At 35.9% G+C, this 21837-nt stretch overlaps 1 protein-coding gene across 1 annotated transcript; it reads right to left on the bottom strand.

The window, feature by feature from the left end:
• Positions 1 to 263: 263 nt before the first annotated feature.
• On the bottom strand, positions 264 to 9926 carry LOC146140390 (uncharacterized). Its single transcript, XM_083391709.1, has 10 exons — positions 9652 to 9926; positions 7893 to 8119; positions 6571 to 7068; positions 6007 to 6247; positions 5597 to 5754; positions 4835 to 5205; positions 4151 to 4370; positions 3806 to 3905; positions 2655 to 2875; positions 264 to 1738 (listed from the first exon to the last, which is right to left on the bottom strand). Exons 1-10 carry the CDS (start codon positions 9787 to 9789, stop codon positions 1153 to 1155), a joined length of 2760 nt encoding a protein of 919 aa, XP_083247835.1. The 5' UTR covers positions 9790 to 9926; the 3' UTR covers positions 264 to 1152.
• Between the last annotated feature and the right edge of the window lie 11911 nt (positions 9927 to 21837).

Here is a 21837-nt window from a genome sequence, read left to right on the forward strand (position 1 = left end):
CAGACACCTTTTACAAATTTGAACAAATAAACAGTACAAATATTTTGTAAAAAAAATGACATACGTTTGGGCAGATGTATTTTTGATTTTCGCAACTTATTTTTCCGTCTACTGTAGACGAAGAACTTCACGCACTTACAATAGTCCATTATGACCTGAAAAATTCAAACCGTGTAAATCGAATTTTTTTAACGTTAATGAGTTCAGTGCCCTATGATAAGACAATGATGTAAAGCTTACTGAATACGCGAACAAAAATAACGTTGAAGGATGTTATTTTAATTGGCATCTACGCAACAAGATTCGACTAAAATAAAACACACTACATTTATCACGGTTTAAATATGGATGACATTGGTGTAGTATTTGATATCCTGTGTTAAAAGTGATACAACCCACACTTTAAAGTAAGTATAAAAAATGAGTAAACAAGCTTACTCCACACATAGAACCTAAAACAGGATATCTTACCGACAAAAAGCTTTTGCTAATTTGGCACTGTAGCGTAACACGAAAAAAACAGCCGAATAGCAGCAAATAAGAGCTGTATAAGTTTAAAAGTAACACCAACCGAAACAGAGATTGTGTAATAAAGTGTTTGCACGAAAAGCCAATTAAAGGATGATTTAATAGTGTTCAATTTAGTATTTTATGTAAACAATTCAATACGGTAATATATACGTTAACCATGTATGTTAATCAAATTTCTATGGGTTTAACCCAATGCCTTGGCTTAGGTTATCAAATTGTACAGCATTATCTTATCATTATACTTCGAAATGAGAAAGGCAAGAAAGTAATTTTGCAAACATCTTGCTCGGAAATTTACCGATTTTGTGGTATATTTACAAAAGCCTATATAGCTCATTTAACTACAAGATTTTAGTTTGGCACGTTTTATCATTATGGTAAAAAATACAGTTAATGAGAACCAAACGGTCTTCGGATTTTTAAGCAATCCTCAGTAACTTTTTGCCCTTCAGTTGGCCTCTTTTGAATTTCATATTCAATTAATAATAAGTAATAACTGATTGCACTGTTCGATCTAAAAGTTTAAAAATCCAAATCCTTTAGTTTGGTTTCTGTAATATTTTCTGACGAACTAAACGAGGAGCTTCCGCTTCTTGATCTTTTGCTGAACTCATCCTTTGTTTAAGCCTCGTCTTCATATTTATTCGAGCTGTCGCTCTTTCGCTCATCCCATCTTTGTTCAGTTGCCGTGGATAATTGCACAACGGTCCGTTTATCTTGCTCTTCCAAAAAACTCCCGCCGTTGTTTGCCTCCTTCCAATTTACATTTGCAAGAGGTTCTTGGTCTTCAGTTCCATCAAACTCTTGACGATCAGCATTGGATTTGTCCTCATCTGATGAACTCTGATCGCTACTTCTTAAATCGGCATGCTTGTTTCGTGTGTCGTAGGCGGAAATGCCGGTTGTTGCTGCTGTCGCGTCCCTGTTGCCATTATGTCCAACTACAACTTTTCTACTAATATTCTTTTCTTCTTGCCATTCACCCTCCAACTCACCCAGGTCACTGTTTAGCGATTCCTTCCAGCTATGTTCAGCGGTCGCATTTCGGGCATTAGTTTTTTCAATGCCTTTAAATCGCAAGGAGTGGCCGCTTTCTGTCATCCTTTCATTTGCCACAAAGATGCTTTTTGTCTTAGGTCTTTCAACATCCTCTTCAGATTCGCTCTTTTGCCAACTTTCGGTTGTCATGGGGACTTCTTTTACGGATCTGCGGATCAATTGCAAAAGTTAGCCATACTTTAGGTTAAATAACTAACAGTAATGAACAATAAGTTTGTGAATCACATTATCATATAATTGGATACGTTAAACTTTTTTGAAGGTGAAAGGACTAGAGATTTCTAATAATTTAGAATAGACCTAATACCCGACGGTGAAAGTATTCGTACTTTTAAACTAACTAACTACTGACTATCGGATACGTTTCTTCGCGAAATTAACTAGTGTATTTTAGAAAAAAGGTTTGCGATTCAACGCGGCAATTTCGACCTTGAAAGGAAATTGATCAAAAAATTGTAGGTTAGTGACTGACGGTAAATCAAATCTTTGATGCGTATTTGCCCATAATAACAGGGAAATAATCACGTTTAGCGGGCGCGTTGGCGAAGTGGTTAGCGCCACTGTCCAGCAATCCTTAGATCCTGGGATCAACTCCCGGCTAAGCACTGTACGCGCGGTGCTTGTGGGCTGAGCACCTGAACACCGTAGCCCGAAGATCAAGCAGAGAGCGCGAGTCGCGATCAAGTAAATAATCTCTGCAACAGCGCGTCTACGAGCTGAGCTGGCGGCCGTGAAAGGAGAAGAACATCTCTCAATACTTTCCAAACTTGTGTGCATGGTAGTGCAATGTATGGTAACGCGTGCATTGTATTGTGATGTATATGTAACGCGCACTCGAATATGTATGTATCACGTTTAAACTTTATCCATATTGTTAGTTTGACCACCGTAATAATCGGATCGAACGGTTGTTGTTTGTTTAAAATTTCATGTATCGGAATAAAATGTCAAGAATCGGACATACCGGGGAAAATAATAACGACATTTTGCATATTTACTGTGCATCTAAAAACATTGAATTAGATACAATCAATCCAGACTTCTGCGTGATTAACAAAGCTAACCTATGTCGGGTATCAGTAGCGGGACCAGAATAACGTCGTTCGTCCTCACTGTCCGACGAAGAGCTGTCCTGGCTAATGGAGCGCAGGTCACGTGACTTGAGATGTAGCGATTCGTCAGAGCTCACGCTAAGTCGGCTTTTGGTTCGCACGAAGTCGTCACTCAGACCAGAACTTTCCAGAATCTCCCGGTAACGCTTCTCCGCTTGCTTTTTCGCCATTTTCTGCAATTCAATTTCGGTTTATTTAGTCTTCGGTGGTGCTGAACGTCTTGTTGTGGCAGGCCAATTTATCTATACGCACAAACTACTGTGTCTACACATGTAGGCTGGATTATTATAATAAGGATTTGCAAAAAATAAAAAGGGCCTTGGTCAAAAAACGTACTATTGTATGCTAAATAAATTCAGTCGACTCCTGCGAATAATTTAGACGGCAACTGGTTAAGAACCATTATTTTCATACAATGCGCTTAGAAAAAATATTAAAACAGGCCAGCAAAGTATACAGTTAATATCGCAACTAATTTTTGATTACGGCTGATTTGCAAAGGCAATTAGGTCTGAAATCGGCAAACGCAAGCACAAATAAAAAAAAATATATATATATATATATATATATATATATATATACATAGTTTCCCATAATTGAGTGTTCCTTCAGGAAACAATTGTGGAAATTTTAAACATAATTTAAAATTATGCATTATTAAAAATTTAACCCATAAGTAACAATTGAAGCAAAATAAACTTAAGTTCATTCCTGTAAAGTGGCGTCTATACTTGAAGCAGCCCGTGGAGTGGCTGGTACCACACACATCCAGCTTCTTAATTGGCTTTTGTTAATCGGCGATAATAGAAACCCTTTTGTAGTCAACGGCTCGTAGACCCGAACACAACGAATGAGGACAAAGAAAAGGGGGTACTTGGATAAGCAAACAAAACAAAGCAAGAGAGCGCAAATACTACTACAAAACCTATACTCTTTTGATGAAAACAGTTTTCTTTGTGCCTTTTCTGATATGGAAGCATGGGGGCACAACTCTTTACTGAGGTCGAATGTAGATAAATAGTACAGATTGTTCAATCAAATATTCATGCTCGGACAGCCAAAATTATTTTTATTTATTTTTTGATATAGTATTCAAATATTACCTCGGCGTGTTGCTCGAACAACAGTGGCCTATCTTCAACCCGTTGCTTAACATCATCGAGAAATTTGTTGTACTCAATTTGGCGTTGCCGAAGTTGTTTTCTAATAAAAATAAAATTGATTTAGTAATAGTCAAGAAGTGCTTTACAAGCTTGACTATGTCTACATATTCACTGACAAACTGACAAAAATTTTCAAAAGTCATTTGATCTTTTATCTTATTTCTTTTAAAAAGCATTGAATAAAGTTTAATTTTAAACATTTGAATACTGTCAACAATGTTTATATCAACTGAATAAAATATATTATCCTATCAACCCAAGATTTGAAATTTGAAGAAATCTTACTTGTTTTGCTTAAGCTTCTCATCTTTGGAGCTCGACGAGGTGGTTGCTTCGTATCCAGCTGCTTTTTGGGCAACCTTCTGTGCAAAATTCCTTCTTCGCTCTTTGCGTTCCTCCTCGTCCTCCTTGGCCCTCTCAATTACTCTCTCAGCATCCTGGAGCGACCTCCGCATCGTCTCGATCCGAAGGCGAGAGGCGTCAGTGAGTCTGGCTGGGATCGTGTCTGTAATAAAAAATAAAAAGCTGCACAGACTTTTACAGGGAAGGCATTTGTTTATGTGCAATAAGAGTGGCTTAAACTTTTTTAATAATTTAAAAGCTACATGAAAATTTCTAAATCGTGCCCATCATAAAATTGGACACTAGGAAATATATAAATAAATATATATCGTGGTTACAAAGTTGGAAAAAATTACAATGGTACAGGGCTGGGTTACAGGTTGGCTCTCGGCGAGTGCATTTAGCTCCAAACGAGTGCTAATTGGCACTCACTCGTGTCAACAATTCAGTAGTTTCTAACTAAAATCGCAGACAAAAGACGGAATTTTCCTGCAAGTGTTATTTCGTCCAGGCTAGTGCTGATTGGTAGACATTTGATCAACAGTTATATTACTTTTATAATAATTATTCGTTTTATATATGTAACAGATAGATATAACATGAAAATAACCTAAATATTTATATCACCTGTCACCGAACTAAAACTTGTATTTTTATCTTTGCGTCTCTTTGCTGCTTTCTTCGCCTTTTTCTGTTCCAACATTCGCTCTTCCTCCAATTGGATCACATTTTCCAGCTTTTGGCGAGACCTTACATCCGTTCGCAGATTAAATGGCTGCACGGTTGTGGTTTCATGCTCCGCGTGTCGCCGCTGGGCCTCGAACTGACTGTGCTTGTGCAGAGCTTCAAAGTCGGGAACTGAGTGAGTCTGGGGACGGAAGGAATACGCTGCCTCTCGCTCCACATCCTGTTGCCAGGCTCTCCTCCTGTCAGTCGCTATCATCTCGTGAGCTTGCATCCGAGGCGGGAGCTCGGAGTTTTTCATCAGGTCCTCAGATCTTTTAAGAAAAAAAAAGAGGAAGAAAATATTGGCAAGACTGTGAGAAAAAAATGATCTTGTAGTTTTTTCAAAAAAGCCTAGACTATCTAACTTTTCATTGCTATTTTAAAAAAAATTATGCAGTTAATAATAAAAGCAAACGTTAAAATAAAAGACAATAATAATGTATGTGGAAAATCTGGAAATATATATTGTATAATATTTGCCCCAGATTGCAAGCTAACATATTTTAGGTAGTAAGGTACTGTTAATATATTTTGTTTCCAGCAGAAAAACCAAAAACAAACGAAAAGCTGAATAAGTATAATTCATCTAATAAACAACTTTAAAAATGTAGAAAAATCGCTATAATTGTTTATGTGAAATAAATGAATATAACAAGCTTTCACCTCATTTTCTTTTTTATCCTTCTGTATAATTTTTCTTCAATGATGCGATCAGATATAGTTGGGTCATGAACACTGTATGGCACCGGACTGGCTTCAAACTGAGCCATCCTTTTAATATCACGTAACCTCTGTGCCTCTTCTTTTTGTTTATTTTGCTCCTAAAATTTTAATTTGAAATGTGCTTTATAAATTAAGATAATTTATTGTAAATCTAAATATTTGTTCCTTAGGAAATTGAACTGTGTAGCAGATAATTAATTAATGAGACACTTTAACAGAAGGAGAAAAAGGGGCATAATTGAAGTGGATAAATGCACAGTAACTTTTAAACTTTTTTTTTAACATCTACGACTTTGGATGGCAGACTTGTGTCACACAATATAAAAACATAAAACAATTGAAGCACAAACCTTGAGTTTTAACTTTTTCTCATCACGCTCTGCAAAAGAAAATGGTTCTTGAAGAGCAACCAGGGTTGCAACGGCATTCTCTTTGTTAAATCTTGACCTTTGCTCTTGTCGTTCCTGAAATTCCTGGTAAAGTGGAAGGTAGATATGGGCAGGTGGCTCTCTGGCTCTCAGTTTAAAGTTGAGTTCTTCCTCTTCTCTTTTTTCTTCTTCAATTTGTTTTTTCCGGATGTCCATTGAAGAACTATTGAAAGGAAAGTTTTGCTGTTTGCTTTGCAAAAAAACATTGCAGGTAATGCTAACAGATTTTTGGTAAAAGGTAATATCTTTGGAGACAATTACATACCATCATTTTCCAAAATCTGATCTAAAAGGTCCCATGTATAAAAGCCTAGCAGAGTCAACAACTATGAAAGAACTTTTCTATTTATTTATTTCATTTGCAAGCTGTAGTTGAATTTATTGCCTTTACCTTAAAAGTGTTTGAAATATATTTTACAATGTTTCAATAAATATATATATTTTTACCTACAAGAAATATTATCACAGAATTATTCCAAAGCTTACCTTGTGTGCCTTTTCTCTTTCTTCTTTTCTTCACGAAGCGTCATCTTAAAAGGTTTTGGAATTGTGATAATAGGTGACCATTCCTTCTTAGGCATTGAAACAACTGCACTCTTGGGGCGCTGATAACCACAGTCCCTTCTTGATTTTACAACTTTGTTTTCAGTATAGTCATAAAGTGAAAAGTCATCCCACATTCGGGTGATCCTCTCTTCCAAAGAATCAACCGAGTAAGACTTATCGTCATCCATTTCTCCACCATCCGCTATTTCAGAATGCTCAGATACTGACTTAATGCTGCCACTTTTTTCAGGCACTTGCAAGCGAACTGCTGGTTGCGTGTGATAGCTCGGTATTTTTAGTGGTTCATTGTCGGTGTCCTCAGCCTTGTAGTAGAACTGGTGGCCACCATCTATCTGTGACTTGTGTTCTGTGCAATCTCGCTTGCGTTTCCACTCACTGTGGTTGTAGCCAAGACTGGAATGGCAGCGTCGACAAAATCTAAAGTAAAATGCAGGATTATGGTGGTTGAAATATTTTTCTTGGTACGTATAACTGCTGCCTCATGATGTGCACAACAGATATTTTGTACTCCATACACAATATAAAGCATATACAACATAATGTATACCTAGTTATTCACTTTTAATCTGAACAAGGCATGTATACATTATTAGAGATAAAGTAATATATAGATTTCCAGATAACATCAGTTGATTTTCCACTCGTAGCGATATATTGGTATCCCCAATTTTTTGCCAATATATTTTCAATATTCTACTATGAAATTATTATATAGCACTATCTTAAAAATAATTAATTTTCCTAATTTTTGAACTTACAAATTTCCTTTTTATTGCTGATTGATTTAACATAGTATTGGATTTTCTAAGTTCCAAATCATGCAAAGATGTACACTAAGAGTTATATAATGAATAGGTAGATAAGCTGATGTCATTTGAATTATATGTTTACCTAATTAAAGTTATTACTGTATCTCAAATATAAAAAAATTGGTTATCAGAATTAGTCAAAAAAGTGATATCAGTCGATATCTATACAATATTATATATATATACATACACAATGATATGTTTCAAATCATACAGTCAATCAGGCTTTTTAAATCCAATGTATTGGGCAGTTTGAACCTGGTTATTTTAAAAAAGATCTTGTAGTTATAAATATTGGTATGGCTATAGCTAGATATGAAGAATGGCGGTTATTAAATTAACTACAACACACAACATAAGCTCTTACAGCATTTAAGCTCTTCTTTTAATGATTTATTTCAAATTTTATACTAAAGAAGTAAACAATTTTACTTTGTATCTGATTGCTCATACAGATCATCCAGCAATGTCAATGTCTTTTTGTGTTCCTTTTTTAGTTGCTGAAGTTTGCTATAGAAGTCAGCAGTTAAAGTATCCCTGTCTACAGTAAAAGCCTGTAGTTTTATTTCTTCGCCTTGGGTGTAGCTTGGGAAATTGCAAGGCTCAGGTTGGTGAACATAAAGGGAATCTTGCTCTGGCGAAGAAGAGAAATCATCATCCTGAAAAAAATTAAAGTTTGAATAGGAACATTTAAATGAACAAATTCTCTTACAATAAAAATTTTGACATAAAAATAATTAGGACATGCAAAAATATACCTTAGATCTTTATTTGCCAAATAATTTTAAATTAAAATACTTTGTCTTATTATAAACCACGGCCACCTTTTAATCTGAGTCTGAACTCATAGATAGGTAGTCCAATGCATGAAGAAATACTAAGCCATATAATAGCTTAATCTAATGGCAAGCGTGAGAGAATAGGCGTTTTTAAAGGATGGATTTGTATACTCATATTATAGAAAATTGCATTTGCTTTAAAAAATTGCCAACTGTATATTTCACTTGCTACTTTGTCAAATTCTGGCACAATTTGATGCCATGCCAAACCGTAAACCACTAAAAATACACTATACACCCTTCACCCACGTCATGTGCCAATAAGGATGTTTATCCCACATTTTAAAGTTGCGGCCTAGATAAATCCTTTACACATTTCCACACTCAGGCGCCAGTCTGCATTCCATGCTGATATTTTAGGTGTGCAGCATCAAATTTTAAGTGTTTACATATTTGTTAAGTGTACAGTTGTACAATGATTATTTTGGTAATTGACCACAGGCTGGCATAATCTTGCCAGCTTTCTGGTGACAAGAATTTTTGGCCTAAATTCTTCGTTTTTTTTTTGGTCGCACCCCTAAAATTGTGTTTGAAAAAAAAATAATGTTGTGTTATAATCCAAGTTAATAGAAATTGTTTGCCGAAATTACAATCACACAGTGAAGTGCAACACAAAAATATATTGGATTGAATATGTGTAGAACAAGCACAGATTTTTTTGGAAAATCTATCTTTCAAATTTTTTTTTTACAAATTTTTTCGGACGAATTTCTTCGGTTTTCTGTTTGATTCGTCGGCCGACAAAGGCGCCAAGTCGCCAGCAGTCTGCCATACTGATTCACCATAACCCAATATTGTTTTTTAATTTGAGTGCAGGCTGGCTCAGCAGCAGTCGTGGTCACCCATTTTGTGAAATGGTAGTGAAAATCATTACCTAAAAAATTCCGCGCAAATTTAAATTAAATGAATTATTGCTTAATATTCCTTTAAGGTTTAAAATGTCTAAGTTGGTCATCAAATGCAAAAACATAAACCATGCACTCAGTGTTAATTCATTAAAAGAGGCGCAAGTTTTATAACATTAATACAGCCGTCAATATTTTTTTAAGCTCATATAACTCTTCTAGTAATTCTCAAATATTCAATTCTGGCATTTATCTACATCTATATTCTATATGCATGTAGGATGTTTCCCCGTCTGGAAAGTAGGTATTTCTCGGCGAGCTACTATCGAAAGTATGACAAGTGCACCTGCGATTTTTTTCAACAGACTGGGCCTGCAAAACCGGGTGAATATTAATATTTTAGGGGTGCAGGTCTAGTCTGTTGAAAAAAAACATGGGTGCACAAGTTTGCCATAAATCCATATTGGCATATATGTACTTAAATATGTTTGCTAAAGTATTACATACCTTAAACACTACTGATTTTGAATAATCAGAGTTATTTTTATTAATTCCATCATATTGAGTTTGCCACTTTTTTGTTCCAGCAATGACAGGCCTTTTTATGGCAGACATCGTAAATTTGGACATTGAATGGTTGTCCATGATTTTGGCCTAGTTTTATCACTTACATTTGCAGGTAACGAAATATCTATTTTCCAAAACTACTTGAATAAAAAAATTGACGGCAATTTGCAATTGACGGCAATTGCATTTTTCTCAAACTTTAGACTGCAGTTTATATAAATGTTGATTCTTGTATCCAACCTGAACTCAAATTTTTATATCAAGCGGTTTTTTGTTGTTTTTATTTTTTATATTATACTACTTAAGCAACAATGCCAAAAATATTAAAAAAAAGAAAAAAAAATATGGATGATAAATTTCTTTTTAATAAAATATCTTCATTCAATTAATTTTAAATATAGCACTTCCTAAAACAGTTAAATAATTTCACTGTTTATGTTATTTATGTAAGCTTTTGTTGCAACGATTTTCCAGCGATATCTGCACAGTGCACATCAGGGTGCTTTCGCTTCCACATATAAATTTGCTACTAATTTCCTGTATATTTTTGCTCTACTATAACTACAGGGAAACACTCAATAACATCTGTCAAGCCAGAATATATAAAGCGGAATTTTATTATTAAGACCAACTTATTACCGGTAGCCTACTTAATTTAATCAATTACGCAGTGAATATGCTCGACGAAATAAGTCCAAACTGTTTGGAAGAAATCAAAACCCTGCATAATATGTTCTAAATTATAAATAGCACAATAAACAGAAGTTAAAGGGAATGGGGTAATTATAGGCACCGTCCGACATTATAAGGCGCCGTATACTAGCCTAGCCTACTTACAGTTTGAACCGCGCAGGGCGCCTCTGTTTTTCCACCGGACTGTCTTCCCTTCTTTGGGTTTGGGAGTTGGTAATGGGTAAAGTTAGAAATTTGGTTAGGTCAGAATTTTTCGTGGAGTTATGACTTAGGAAGTTAGAAGTGACATTTCAAGTTAGTAACAGTGTTGCAATGAATTGATTAAAGTGGACTTAAATCACTGTTTTCCAATGACTTGACTTGACTTAAGCCTTTCGGGCAAAATGACTTGACTTAACATGAAGTGTTTTCATTATAAGCCTAAGCGTTTTTAGGCTAATTATAAAGTTATTTAAATGTTTTTTAAATAAAACAATTGGCCTACTATATGTTGCGTTTTCTAGCAATTTTAAGAGTTTAAAGTTTAACTTTTTCGACAAGGACTTGACTTGAAATTAACTTGTCCAATTTCGTCTTGATTGGGACTTGTTATTTATTCAAAATGACTAGTCTTAGACTTGGACTTCTGTTTGTTGAGGTCTTATTCTGAATGATTTACAAATGGTTGGAGGTTGTAGTAAGACGTAATAAGAATATCAAAGCCCATACAGAAGTAGGTATCATTTTGGACGTTTCGAATAACTCTTTATTCATTTTCAACATGAATAAATGAATAAAGAGTTATTCGAAACGTCCAAAATGATACCTACTTCTGTATGGGCTTTGATATTCTTATTACGATTTACAAATATTTATTCCGATTTCAGATGTTATTCCGACTATTATAGCTAATAAACTCCAATTTTAGTGTTATTCCGAAAAGTGTTTAATCTGACGTTGATGGTATAATTTTGATCTTATTACTACGGTCGAACTAAAAATAATATCATTTCTATATATTTATTCATTGTAATATACTATTTGTTAAATTTTAATACTTGTAAACCCACATCACCTGTGAGTGTTGTAATAACATAGTTATTGACGTGACCCAACTTAATTTCTTGTTTTTTTCCTCAAAAATACCTTAATTTTTTGTCATATAGGCCAGTGATCAACATACCACCGTAGCCAGTCGGCGATAAGTTCAGTACCAGTCCGTAGGTAGCACTGTATCAGGGGTCAGCCTGACGCTTGACCTTTCATATCGGCATAACTTTAGGTTTTCACGCATTGTCATTATTTTGGATTTAACGGGTATTAAATGAAAGTTGTAATAAATTTCCTATAGCCTACCGAACATTTGTTGTTTTTAAAGGCCTCTCCGTAATGAAATTTCCGTTTTAAACAGGCCCGAATAGGTTGCCGAACCCTGATTTAGGCAATTAACGGGGATAATGTGTGGTGTACGTTTTACAAATATTGTTCCCAAAATCTATATTTTATGTGATTTTATCAGTTTAATATTTTTGAATTGAAATGCTTGATTTGGACGTCCTATAGCAATTATAAACATAAGTACCTCGCTTTTAAAATATATGACTCAACGGACTTGTTAAAGTTGTTATTAAACAGACACTGTCGTCTACTATAGTCAAGACGCCTACCAATATACGAGAAAACTTACGACATCAAAGTTTGTTTGACCGATAAAGTGCGTTGTTTATCCCAAATAAATCTACCCGTTTGAAATTTAGGTTATTTCAGTTAATTTGTACAATTTAAATAACCAACAAAGAAAGTTTAAAGTTTAAAAAGCCACTTATAAAGCTTTGGCGGGCCACATGTGAACCACAAGCAGTGTTCCCTCTAAGGTGCGCAACTGCGCTTGCGCAGCCACACCAAACAAATTGCGCAGTAAAATTTGCTTTTGCGCACTTACATCATTGTCAAATTAATACTAAAATATCTTGACTTTTTGCCACAACAGTTTGAACATTTCGCATTGGCCATTGTTTCGTTGATGTTTGTGGCTAAAAGGTTTTCATCATCCATGCTGTGTATGTTGTTTATATCGTAGAATTAAATGTATTTTCATAACGTAGAATTAAATGTCTACTCAGGGAAATCAAGTGTAAAGAAAAAATGAGTTTAGAACTGTGCCGAACACAGCAGTAGAGTGTTTAACAATAATTCGGGATCATGAAACCGAAATGCATTTTTCAGGACTTGATTCTTGATTTGTGCGGTAAAGGCATTACGCATCCTATTTTGGAAAATTAGACATTTTGTCAAGTTAACCCAAATATTCGGATATTTTTTTCGCGCGACCGCTTTGTTGCCATAAACTTGAACATATTTAACTCGATTGCAGTTGCACATGCAAGTTTATTGAAAATATTTGTTTCATAACGTCACGCTTTGTGAAGTCATCTTTAAAATATATTTGCGCAGTAGAAATTTTTTTTAGAGGGAACACTGCCCAAAAGCCACGGGTTTGGACGCGCCTATATTGTGAAACATTTTGTTTAATTGTTGTTTTGCAAATACGTCCGCGTGAGGTCACTAGCAAATAAACTAGTACTAGCAAATAAACTAGTATGTTGTATGAACAACTTCATTGGTAAATGTTATAACGAAATGTACTAAATGTGTGAATGACAGTCATGTATATAAGACGTAAAGTAGCCTAAATAATTTCCCAAAACATGTAATATTGAGTGATTAGATGGCGTCGTGAAATGTTGTCAAAAAGAGTTTTACTGCTGGCGTGGTAGATAATAGTAATTCGGCGCCTAAATATTTCCAGGTCAAAACTTGAAACAAAAATTTGCCCTAGCATAGGGAATTATTTTCATCAATCCCAAAGTGTTAAAAGCAAGTCATGTCAAGCCTGAAAAGCGCAAACGTACAGCAAAGAAGGTTTCGTGTTGCCTTCATTTGGGAGTTGGTAATATGTGTCGAGAGATTGGTCAATCAAAAACCATAAAAACTGTAGAAATGCTCCGAGGCCTCTGCAGTGCATAATCGGCAACACGCCAGGGCAACAAGTGATGGCTAAACCAAGCAGTCTGCCTTTATTCGCCCCCCAAGGGAACTGTGTGGGCTAATAAGATGTCACGGCAAAATACCTGCTCCGCGCTGCCTTGTTGCTTCATTCGCTTCATATAAAACAAGGCCATAAGCTTTGACAAGTCCCTGAAGAGCGACTAATATCCAGCGCGCCCTTTCGCACGGCCGCGCACTGCTGAATAAATCACTTTCACTAGCAAATGACTAGACGGAATCTCTGCGTTAACATTTGAAGCTCCTGTCGACATTTAAATTTCTAAAATCATAAATGCGAAGTCACATATAAAAGAAATCCAGGTTGACAGTTTTCGCGCCATCTTTCAATAGTTTATCGACATGTACCACAACACAGGATAATTGATTACTGTAAACTGATAAAAACATGCCTACCTTAGAGCATTTATTTCATAGCACAAAATAAATAAAATCTTGTAAAAACTTAAGTCAGCAAAACGGCCCAAATCGTACATTGCAACATGAGCAAAATACTGGCAAGGCTTGAACGATTTATCAATTCCAATCAACTCTCGTGTTACAAGGGAGGCGCTGAGATTAGTTTGGCGATCCGAGTTAATTTATGCTCACGGCCACAACGCGACGTCGGACTGCATGCACGGCACGACTTAATTGATTTGTAGCATGGGTGCTTGCACTTTGTGATTTCGTATAACTTGCAGATTTTGAATACTTTATCACGGAAATGGTTGCTTGAAACTGGTGTCAAGGATAACTGTTACGATAATAATTTTCCGTAAGAAAAGTTATAGATTGCATATTGCATAAATCAGAAAAATGCGTCGATTCGCAATCTCTTACCATTTATTAGTTAGATACAACTTGAATTTATTAAGACTTTAGTTTTTGACAGAACAAGTTTGATTTGGTTGTATAGTTTTTAAAACGATTTAAAAGTATCGTCAAGGTTAACTTACTTAAAATAAACCAGGTTATTCAGTGCAGATACTGGTTTTAAAACTGTTCAGGATTAATGAGCACCGGCGACAAAAGAATTTCAACGCATAAAACGTTTTAGCCAAAAGGTACCAGTAATCGAATTAATGGACATAATGATCATAGAATTTGCATAGTCATCTTTTGCCTGGTGATTCGTGAAATTATAGCATTCGATAGAGTCACTTCACACAATAACGGTAAGCCCAACTGTCTTATTCTGAAAATGTATAGGCTCATAAATGTTACAATATTTTTTAGTATTTTAGTAGGTAAGAAAAATAAACATTTTGTATTAAACAGCATAAGCTTTTAGTTTTTCGGGCTGGCTATTTTATGGAATGCCAAAACGGTTGCTCTACTCTACCTTTTTCTTATTCCCTTTTCTTATGCGAACCATTCCGTTTAGGTGAGGCAAAGGACAAAACCCCGGGCGCCATTTAAAAGCTGTACGGGTTATTGTGTTATATCATTCGTTTCGTGTTGTGCGATGGAGTAAATTGGACTCCACTCATATGACCGAAATTAACATAAACGTCGGAATAAAACACAAGTGGGAATAATACCAAAATAGGACTAATAGTTTAATAGTCGTAAAACGTCTAAATTGGAATACGACATAAACTCGTTGACCACAATAAGGCCTATAGGCTACAACCTTATACTTAACCCCAAACCCAATCCCTGGCTTCACCAATAATTCCTCTAATAATTTCAACCCTGATTTCTAACCCCACCCTTTAGCCGCCCCTAACCCAAAACAGTCGTTGGTCTTGATAATATGGTTTGATAGATTAGTACGCTTTAGATGGTGTTGCTTTGTAGGTTTGACTGCGTGTTTGCAGTCAACATTTAAAAGCAGACTTGGACAACTAGAGCAATATTCTGCTAGTTCTGGTCGTTTGAGAAAGAGTAAACAGTTAGAAAATAGCCGCCATATTAAAATGCAAAAAATTAGCACGACCTAGCATATAATAGAAACAGTAAATGGGATAACTGCAAACTAATACTAAAAAAGGAACTCTAATTATTGTTTGATACGTTTGTCCAAATCAGAGATACACAATTCTCTTAAGCAAAACCGAAGTTTGAGCTTAACTTGTTATGAACCTTGCCTTACCTGTAATTCAAAACAAATTTTACAAAATTAAGATAACTAGGCATAGTAATATTAATCAAAAACATTTCTTCTGGTAATGGTAATTGACAATTACCATTACCAGAAGAGCTTGTTTTGATTGTTATCATTAGCCTAATATAAGTTGATTTAAAATAATTCTAGTTCATATTCCAGTTTAATTGCTGTTTTTTCAGGAATTCGGTCATTATAGTTCTAAATAAATTCGAAAAAACGCTAACTTTAATTGTCATCTATTTTAAATATTGGAAAACAAAGATTTGTCCAAGTATCAGTTGTGTTATAAACAAAATTTGTATTTTGGACACAATGTTAATTCTCACTATGTGCTCTATTGAAAACAACATCAACCTATGTTGAATAATTAAATGATGTATTCATTGCCACACGCACAATTTTTATGTATAGTGTAGTGTTGTAACGACGTCTTAAATATTCTGGGATTATTAAACCGTGGTCTGTGACAATATACTCCTTGATACAAATGAGGTGATACGATATTGTATTATGAATAATGCAACATATTCTTCTAAGAAATCACAGAAAGTTCGATGAGGACAAAAGCTCAATACACAACTCAGACACCACACGGGTGCCTGATAAAAGAATAGATTGCATTATATATTAGCAATTCGACTTATTTTTTTGCCTATGATAAAATTGCAAATTTGATTACATTTCCCTCTAGAGAAAAAGATGCGCTTACCGTTCTTGTATTTTTTTAAAGTATACAAAAAACAAAAAACTGTAAGTTTAAATGTTTAGACCTTAATTTGACAGAATCATTTCTCTACCCATTACAACAGTCATGTAATCCATGGAAGTTAAACATTTTTTATTTTCCTGGTATGTTGCAGATTCATGCTTAAAATTAATAAGGCGAAAAAATACAAACGTAACCTTATTTAAGAATAATTTAATACTTTTTCGCTGACTAAGATATGCTAAGTTAAGTACCGTTAACCAAACTGTAGGATTTTAATTAATCGATTCCACTAATATTCATTCTTAGAAATGATTAGAACAATCTAACGTTTACATATCGTATTTAGTACGAGCTGTTGGTATGACTTAGTTTTGGATGAGTTTTTGTGAGAAACACTTGTTTTTATAAAATATTCGCTTACCATTTACCCATAAATAATTCCTGTTCATGTAATTTGTACGGTTAATGGGATACGGTATTAAATGTACCAGTTTTACTTGGTACAGTCATTTTAATAATTGCTATGTGAACTGTTGTGTCCCTTCAAGAAAATCCAAGTGAAATTTTCGTAAATGGAATGCTGAAATTCCACAGTTTTTGTGACGTCAAACGTCTGCGGTTTGTGACAGTTGCTTGATAAAGGTTGGCGACTGCGTGGCGTTAAGGCTTTTATGGAAATTCCAGTCAAATAGTGCTTAATAAACCTCGTCCTATATTTATTTGCCCTTTAGTCCTATAAAACGATTAACTTTTGTGCTGAACCGCTGTAATCTCTGTAGGCCATATTCGCGTTATTAGCGCTAAGTCAACCCATTCACCCGTTCGTTACCATTTTAAAAGTGAGTTCATTTTAGATCAAAAAAATCGCATCTGTCTGGTAATACTCTTCCGGGCACCTGTTTCAAAAAATTAGCGGTTTTGGCGATTCCCGGGTGACTGTCGATTTGGGAGCATCAAGTTCGCCAGTTGCTGTTTGCTTGCTATTGTTTACAGTTTGACGAAACAATTTTAAACGGCCCGTTTGCGATTTTGGATATGTGTTGTAAAACATGTTATAACATTTTACTGTTGTCTACAGAGCGCCTTACTTTTATTGTATTGCGTTTCTGGAAATTCACCAATCGTTTGCCTTGGCCGTAATTCCAGCGGTCGACCCCAGAAACATAAACAACAAATCAAATTGTAGGCTACATTACAAAAAGTTGTAATTATGAGAGATAAAATAAACAGTTAATTGTACATTACAAATGCTTTTATAATAATTTTTAATAGAAAAATAACAAATTAACACTGACCCTTTGAGCGCCATGACCATTGGCTTGGCCTCCTAATAAATTATAAGGGAGCGTTTCTGGGTTATACGAGAAACGCATGGAATAGGGCAAATATTGACCTAAGAATGCAAAGCGGGATGACTTTTGTTCGGGTGTGTCTAATCCGTACCCGAGCGCATCCCGCCAAAATATTTCGCCGAGCAGTGACGGGGATATATTTTGAAGACTTCAATACGAGCGGCTGAAGTGAGTTCCTCGCGTATATTGAGGTCAAACGAGCAAACGGCCTGTCTAGTGTTTCATGCGAATTCCCGCTGCGAAAATTATTTGAGAATGCGTGGGGGGTTCGGTTCTCGCAAGTGCCGGCTCTTTCTGTTGCACGATGAAAACGAAAATCAATTCGCGCCACCAAAGTACGCCGACAAATGTCGGAATTGTACGCTCTATTACAGAAGAAACATTGATTTGTCTTGTTATTAGTTCTGAACTAAAACGTTGTAGCAAATGTATGAACAATGGACATTTAAGGAGGACATCATTCGGGTATTAACGTTTAAAAGCCTTCTGATTTCAAGTTTAAACCAGACAATACCAGTTAAAAATCCCGATAAGATAATAAAACGTAATTATATTTTGAGAATAAATTTTTCACTATAATGATTTCGTGCTGTGTCAACATTATCAATATCACTGAAAGCTTAGTTAACTTTTATAGGTAAATGACGAAACGGTCTTGTTATGGCAAAATACAGTCCCCGTTGACACTTTGCATCCAAATATTTATCAGCCATCCAGCAGACATGGCCCACATAATAAAGGGAGGCAACTGTTGCAATCCCACCAAGCACGCATCCTGCGCACCTGCGGCTGTACTAACGGGAAAAGCGCGAAGCATTCCCAGTGGGTGGCGCGACGCCTTTGAAAACAGTGTCAGGTGCAATTGCTACTGTTTAACAATGCAACGGAAAACGCGCGCCTTGTATGTGTTGTGTCTGTCTGTAGCGGACGGACGACAGGCTGGCAAAAGTGTTCTTTCTTTTATCGTTGCCTGGCTGCACGCCTGTCGGACGCGATGTATTTCCGACTGACCAGGACAATATCGCAACTACACAAACATCCAGTTTGATTGAACTTGATGACCATGTTTACACAAGCTATTTAGGCCGACGCGCAAATGTTTTATCGGTTTTCTGTTGAGCGAAGTTGAAAGAAAATGGTACATAGCTTTTTGTGAATAAATTTACTGTTGCAAAAAATGTTTGTTTCGAATTCTTTAACGTAAATGAGATATTTTAGGATTAAGCAAATATATGGTGTTATTGAGAATCAGATTAACTTCAAGATTCGGGATATTGATTTTTTACATTTCACTTTAAAAAAATCAATGTGTATTTAAATTGTTACAATGATCAGCATCCCACACTACGTTCCAAATCAACTATTCAAAAATGGAACATTTTTAATTTAATAGTGTAACGTTTTGTTGAAAACAAATATCTTACTTGAGTATTTTCTATTCGTGGTGCCTAAAGCTTGATGTCCATCTCTTTTACCATAGAAATTTTTTATTTTTAACTTGAAAACAATTCTACTGGTAACGACTTTGTCCAGACGACCATTCGACGATTAAGTAAATCCGATTATCTGATAAAAAGTTTTAAATCTTGTCTGTACCGGGGATGCTTAGTAAATCGCAGCGAGAGCGGAATTCGATTATTATCGTTTTGGCAAAAATGCGGATTAGTTTGATTTTACTTGTGAGATTTAATTGTTCATATAAAACCGTTAATAGAAAGATGACCGCGTCTTTCTATCTGTTTCCAGTAATTGCATGGGCCTTTATAAACATGTTATATGCTTAAAAAAATTCTTCATGCGAATCCTTTAAGAATTGTAGAAAGTTTGTCGTAAATTACTTTGGATAGGTCTCGTAGTGATATCGCACTTCAGTAAATATTAACGATTGCTTTGTGATATGCAAGCATTCAGTTTAATTTGGTCGCAAAAACCATTCGACCGTAAACGGCGCTAAGGCCATTTCAAGCGTACAAAATAGAGGGGAAGCGCCATAATTGGAACACGGATTAAACATTTCGATCAAATCAACTGCGCGTATATATGCATGCGAAGCGAGGCACAGTTCTGATCAATTATTCGCGCATCCCTTGGGAAGGGACATCGCGATATTCTGGGAGCATTGACACCCGGCAAAAAATGTGCGATGACTTTTCGCGCCTGTACGGTTGCGTTCATCTCGCGATTCTCGTCCACGATGACTCCTTGGGGAGAAAAATGTGTGCTAACTTACTTTATATCAAACTTGTGGCAGCCGTAATAACCAACTCTGTTTAAGTAAAGATATTGGTACAACGAATGTTTTTCGCGACGTACTGTAGAACAGGCAAGTTCAGGCAAAACTATTTTCTAAATTTTGTCATTATATTATGTTTCTTTTTTTAACGAACTTAATACTGTCCTGTTTCGTTAGATACGCTTTTCGCAGTTGTTTATTTGTCAAATTCCTTGATCAATCAAAGAAAGACGTTGCTAAAAAGTGGGATATATGTTTACTAAACGAAACTGGAACTCTGCGATTAAAGATTTCCGCTGTTGTTTCGTCGAAGGTGTAAATTTCCTTTGACGGACTACGCAGCTATACGACTTGTCAAAACAATTACAGTAGGTTGGCTTTCAAGCATGCGTCATTATACGACGGCAAAAGACAACGCGACATCTCTTTGCCGAATCCGGCTCGCAGCCCATCGCCGCGGGATTTCGAGCCGGGCTCTGCTGGAAAAAATGCTTCGCGCTCTCATAAAGAAGGAAGTCGGTCCCTCGTATGGCAAAATGTGTGCGGCCTTTATATCAGTTGGTGGCGGGCGATAAGGACAGGCAGGCGAAGTTGGGCAGGTCGTGTGCAATGCTTTGATTAGCTGTCCGTCCAACGCGGGACGAAGAGAGATGCCAGGTCTCGTGCCAAGCCGAATTGAGTCGAAATGACAACAGAAGGGGGAGGCGTTTTAATCGGCGAAGCGACGGTTTTATTACTCCCATTTAACGTAGTTCGTCGCTTTCCGAGCACCGTCGAGTTCTGCTCGGGGCTAGATCACAATTTTGTCGATAAAATATTTTAGTTCGGGTGGTTATACCGACCGCAAGTAAGTGTTTTGGTTCGCAATATACAATTAGGCAGCGTAATAAAACTATGGTGAAACGCTATACACAGTTATTTATAGAAGCGAATAAGAAGCATTTAGCGAGGTTTTGATTGGTGTTTTGAGTGTGAATGTAACGAAAAGTCTTTTTCTTTAATAGCCTATACAGAATGTAAGGTTAAAACTAATGCAGTAAGATTTTCATAAATGCAAAAAAGATAAAATAAAAGTCCTGATGATATTTTTAATCGTCTTGCTGTCCTAAGCTATATGTTAGGTTGAATGTAATATGTGTTGAGCAACTCAAGTTGTCGTTTTTAAATTAAAATACAAAAGTTTTACATCACGCTATAGTTTCCTGATTTTTAAGCCCGTTATTTAAAACATGTAAAGTCGATGTCGAAATGTGATACGTGCAAGTAAACTAACCGTATGTTACGTGCGCTTCGAACGGGGTTACTTGATTAGTGCTTAAAGTCCGAAGTAAACAATGGGCCGTTAATTGGCGTTTCCCTTTATTAGAACTCATTCGAGAAAACGCAGCTCTAAACCGGAAGTTATAATTGGAAACGACATGCATTTGCTGGAAGTTTCGATCTGGAAATATGTTGAATGTAGCCTAAGGTTTTATCCAAGTCTTACTCGTGGGAAACACTTTCGCGAGAGACCTCTTCATCAGGTATAAGTGGTTTATCAGTCACTAGAGATTGGCCCCTGTTCTCAGCTTTCTAGCTCACTGTTCGACTTATCCACAGAAGCTTTGCACTTGAACTTTGAAAGCTACATCTTTTAAGTGTAACTCGCAAGTGTCACAAAATGGAGTACATGTATATTGTTTTTAACGGCAGTTTATCGAACTTTGTGGTTTGTGATTGGTTTTAAGTGGCACAGCAAAACAGCTCATCAGATAAACAATCTGCCCCACTTTCGTATCCCGGTTAAAACCGAAAGCAGGCTCTTTACTTTCAGACATTTATGATGTATTGTTTTTAACAGAAAATACATCTTTTTAAGTGAAATTTGTGATACTATTTGTAGTAACAGTAACACAAAGCGCTGTATTTAACAACGTACTGACATTTTTGAAAAATCTAGTTCCAAGAAAAGCATTGCATATAAGGTCGTAACAAAGTTATATTTTTGTTTCATAGAAACGAA

This window comes from Ascidiella aspersa, chromosome 6 (genome assembly GCF_963924565.1).
Source record: "Ascidiella aspersa chromosome 6, kaAscAspe10.2, whole genome shotgun sequence".
Classification (NCBI taxonomy): Eukaryota; Metazoa; Chordata; class Ascidiacea; order Phlebobranchia; family Ascidiidae; genus Ascidiella; species Ascidiella aspersa.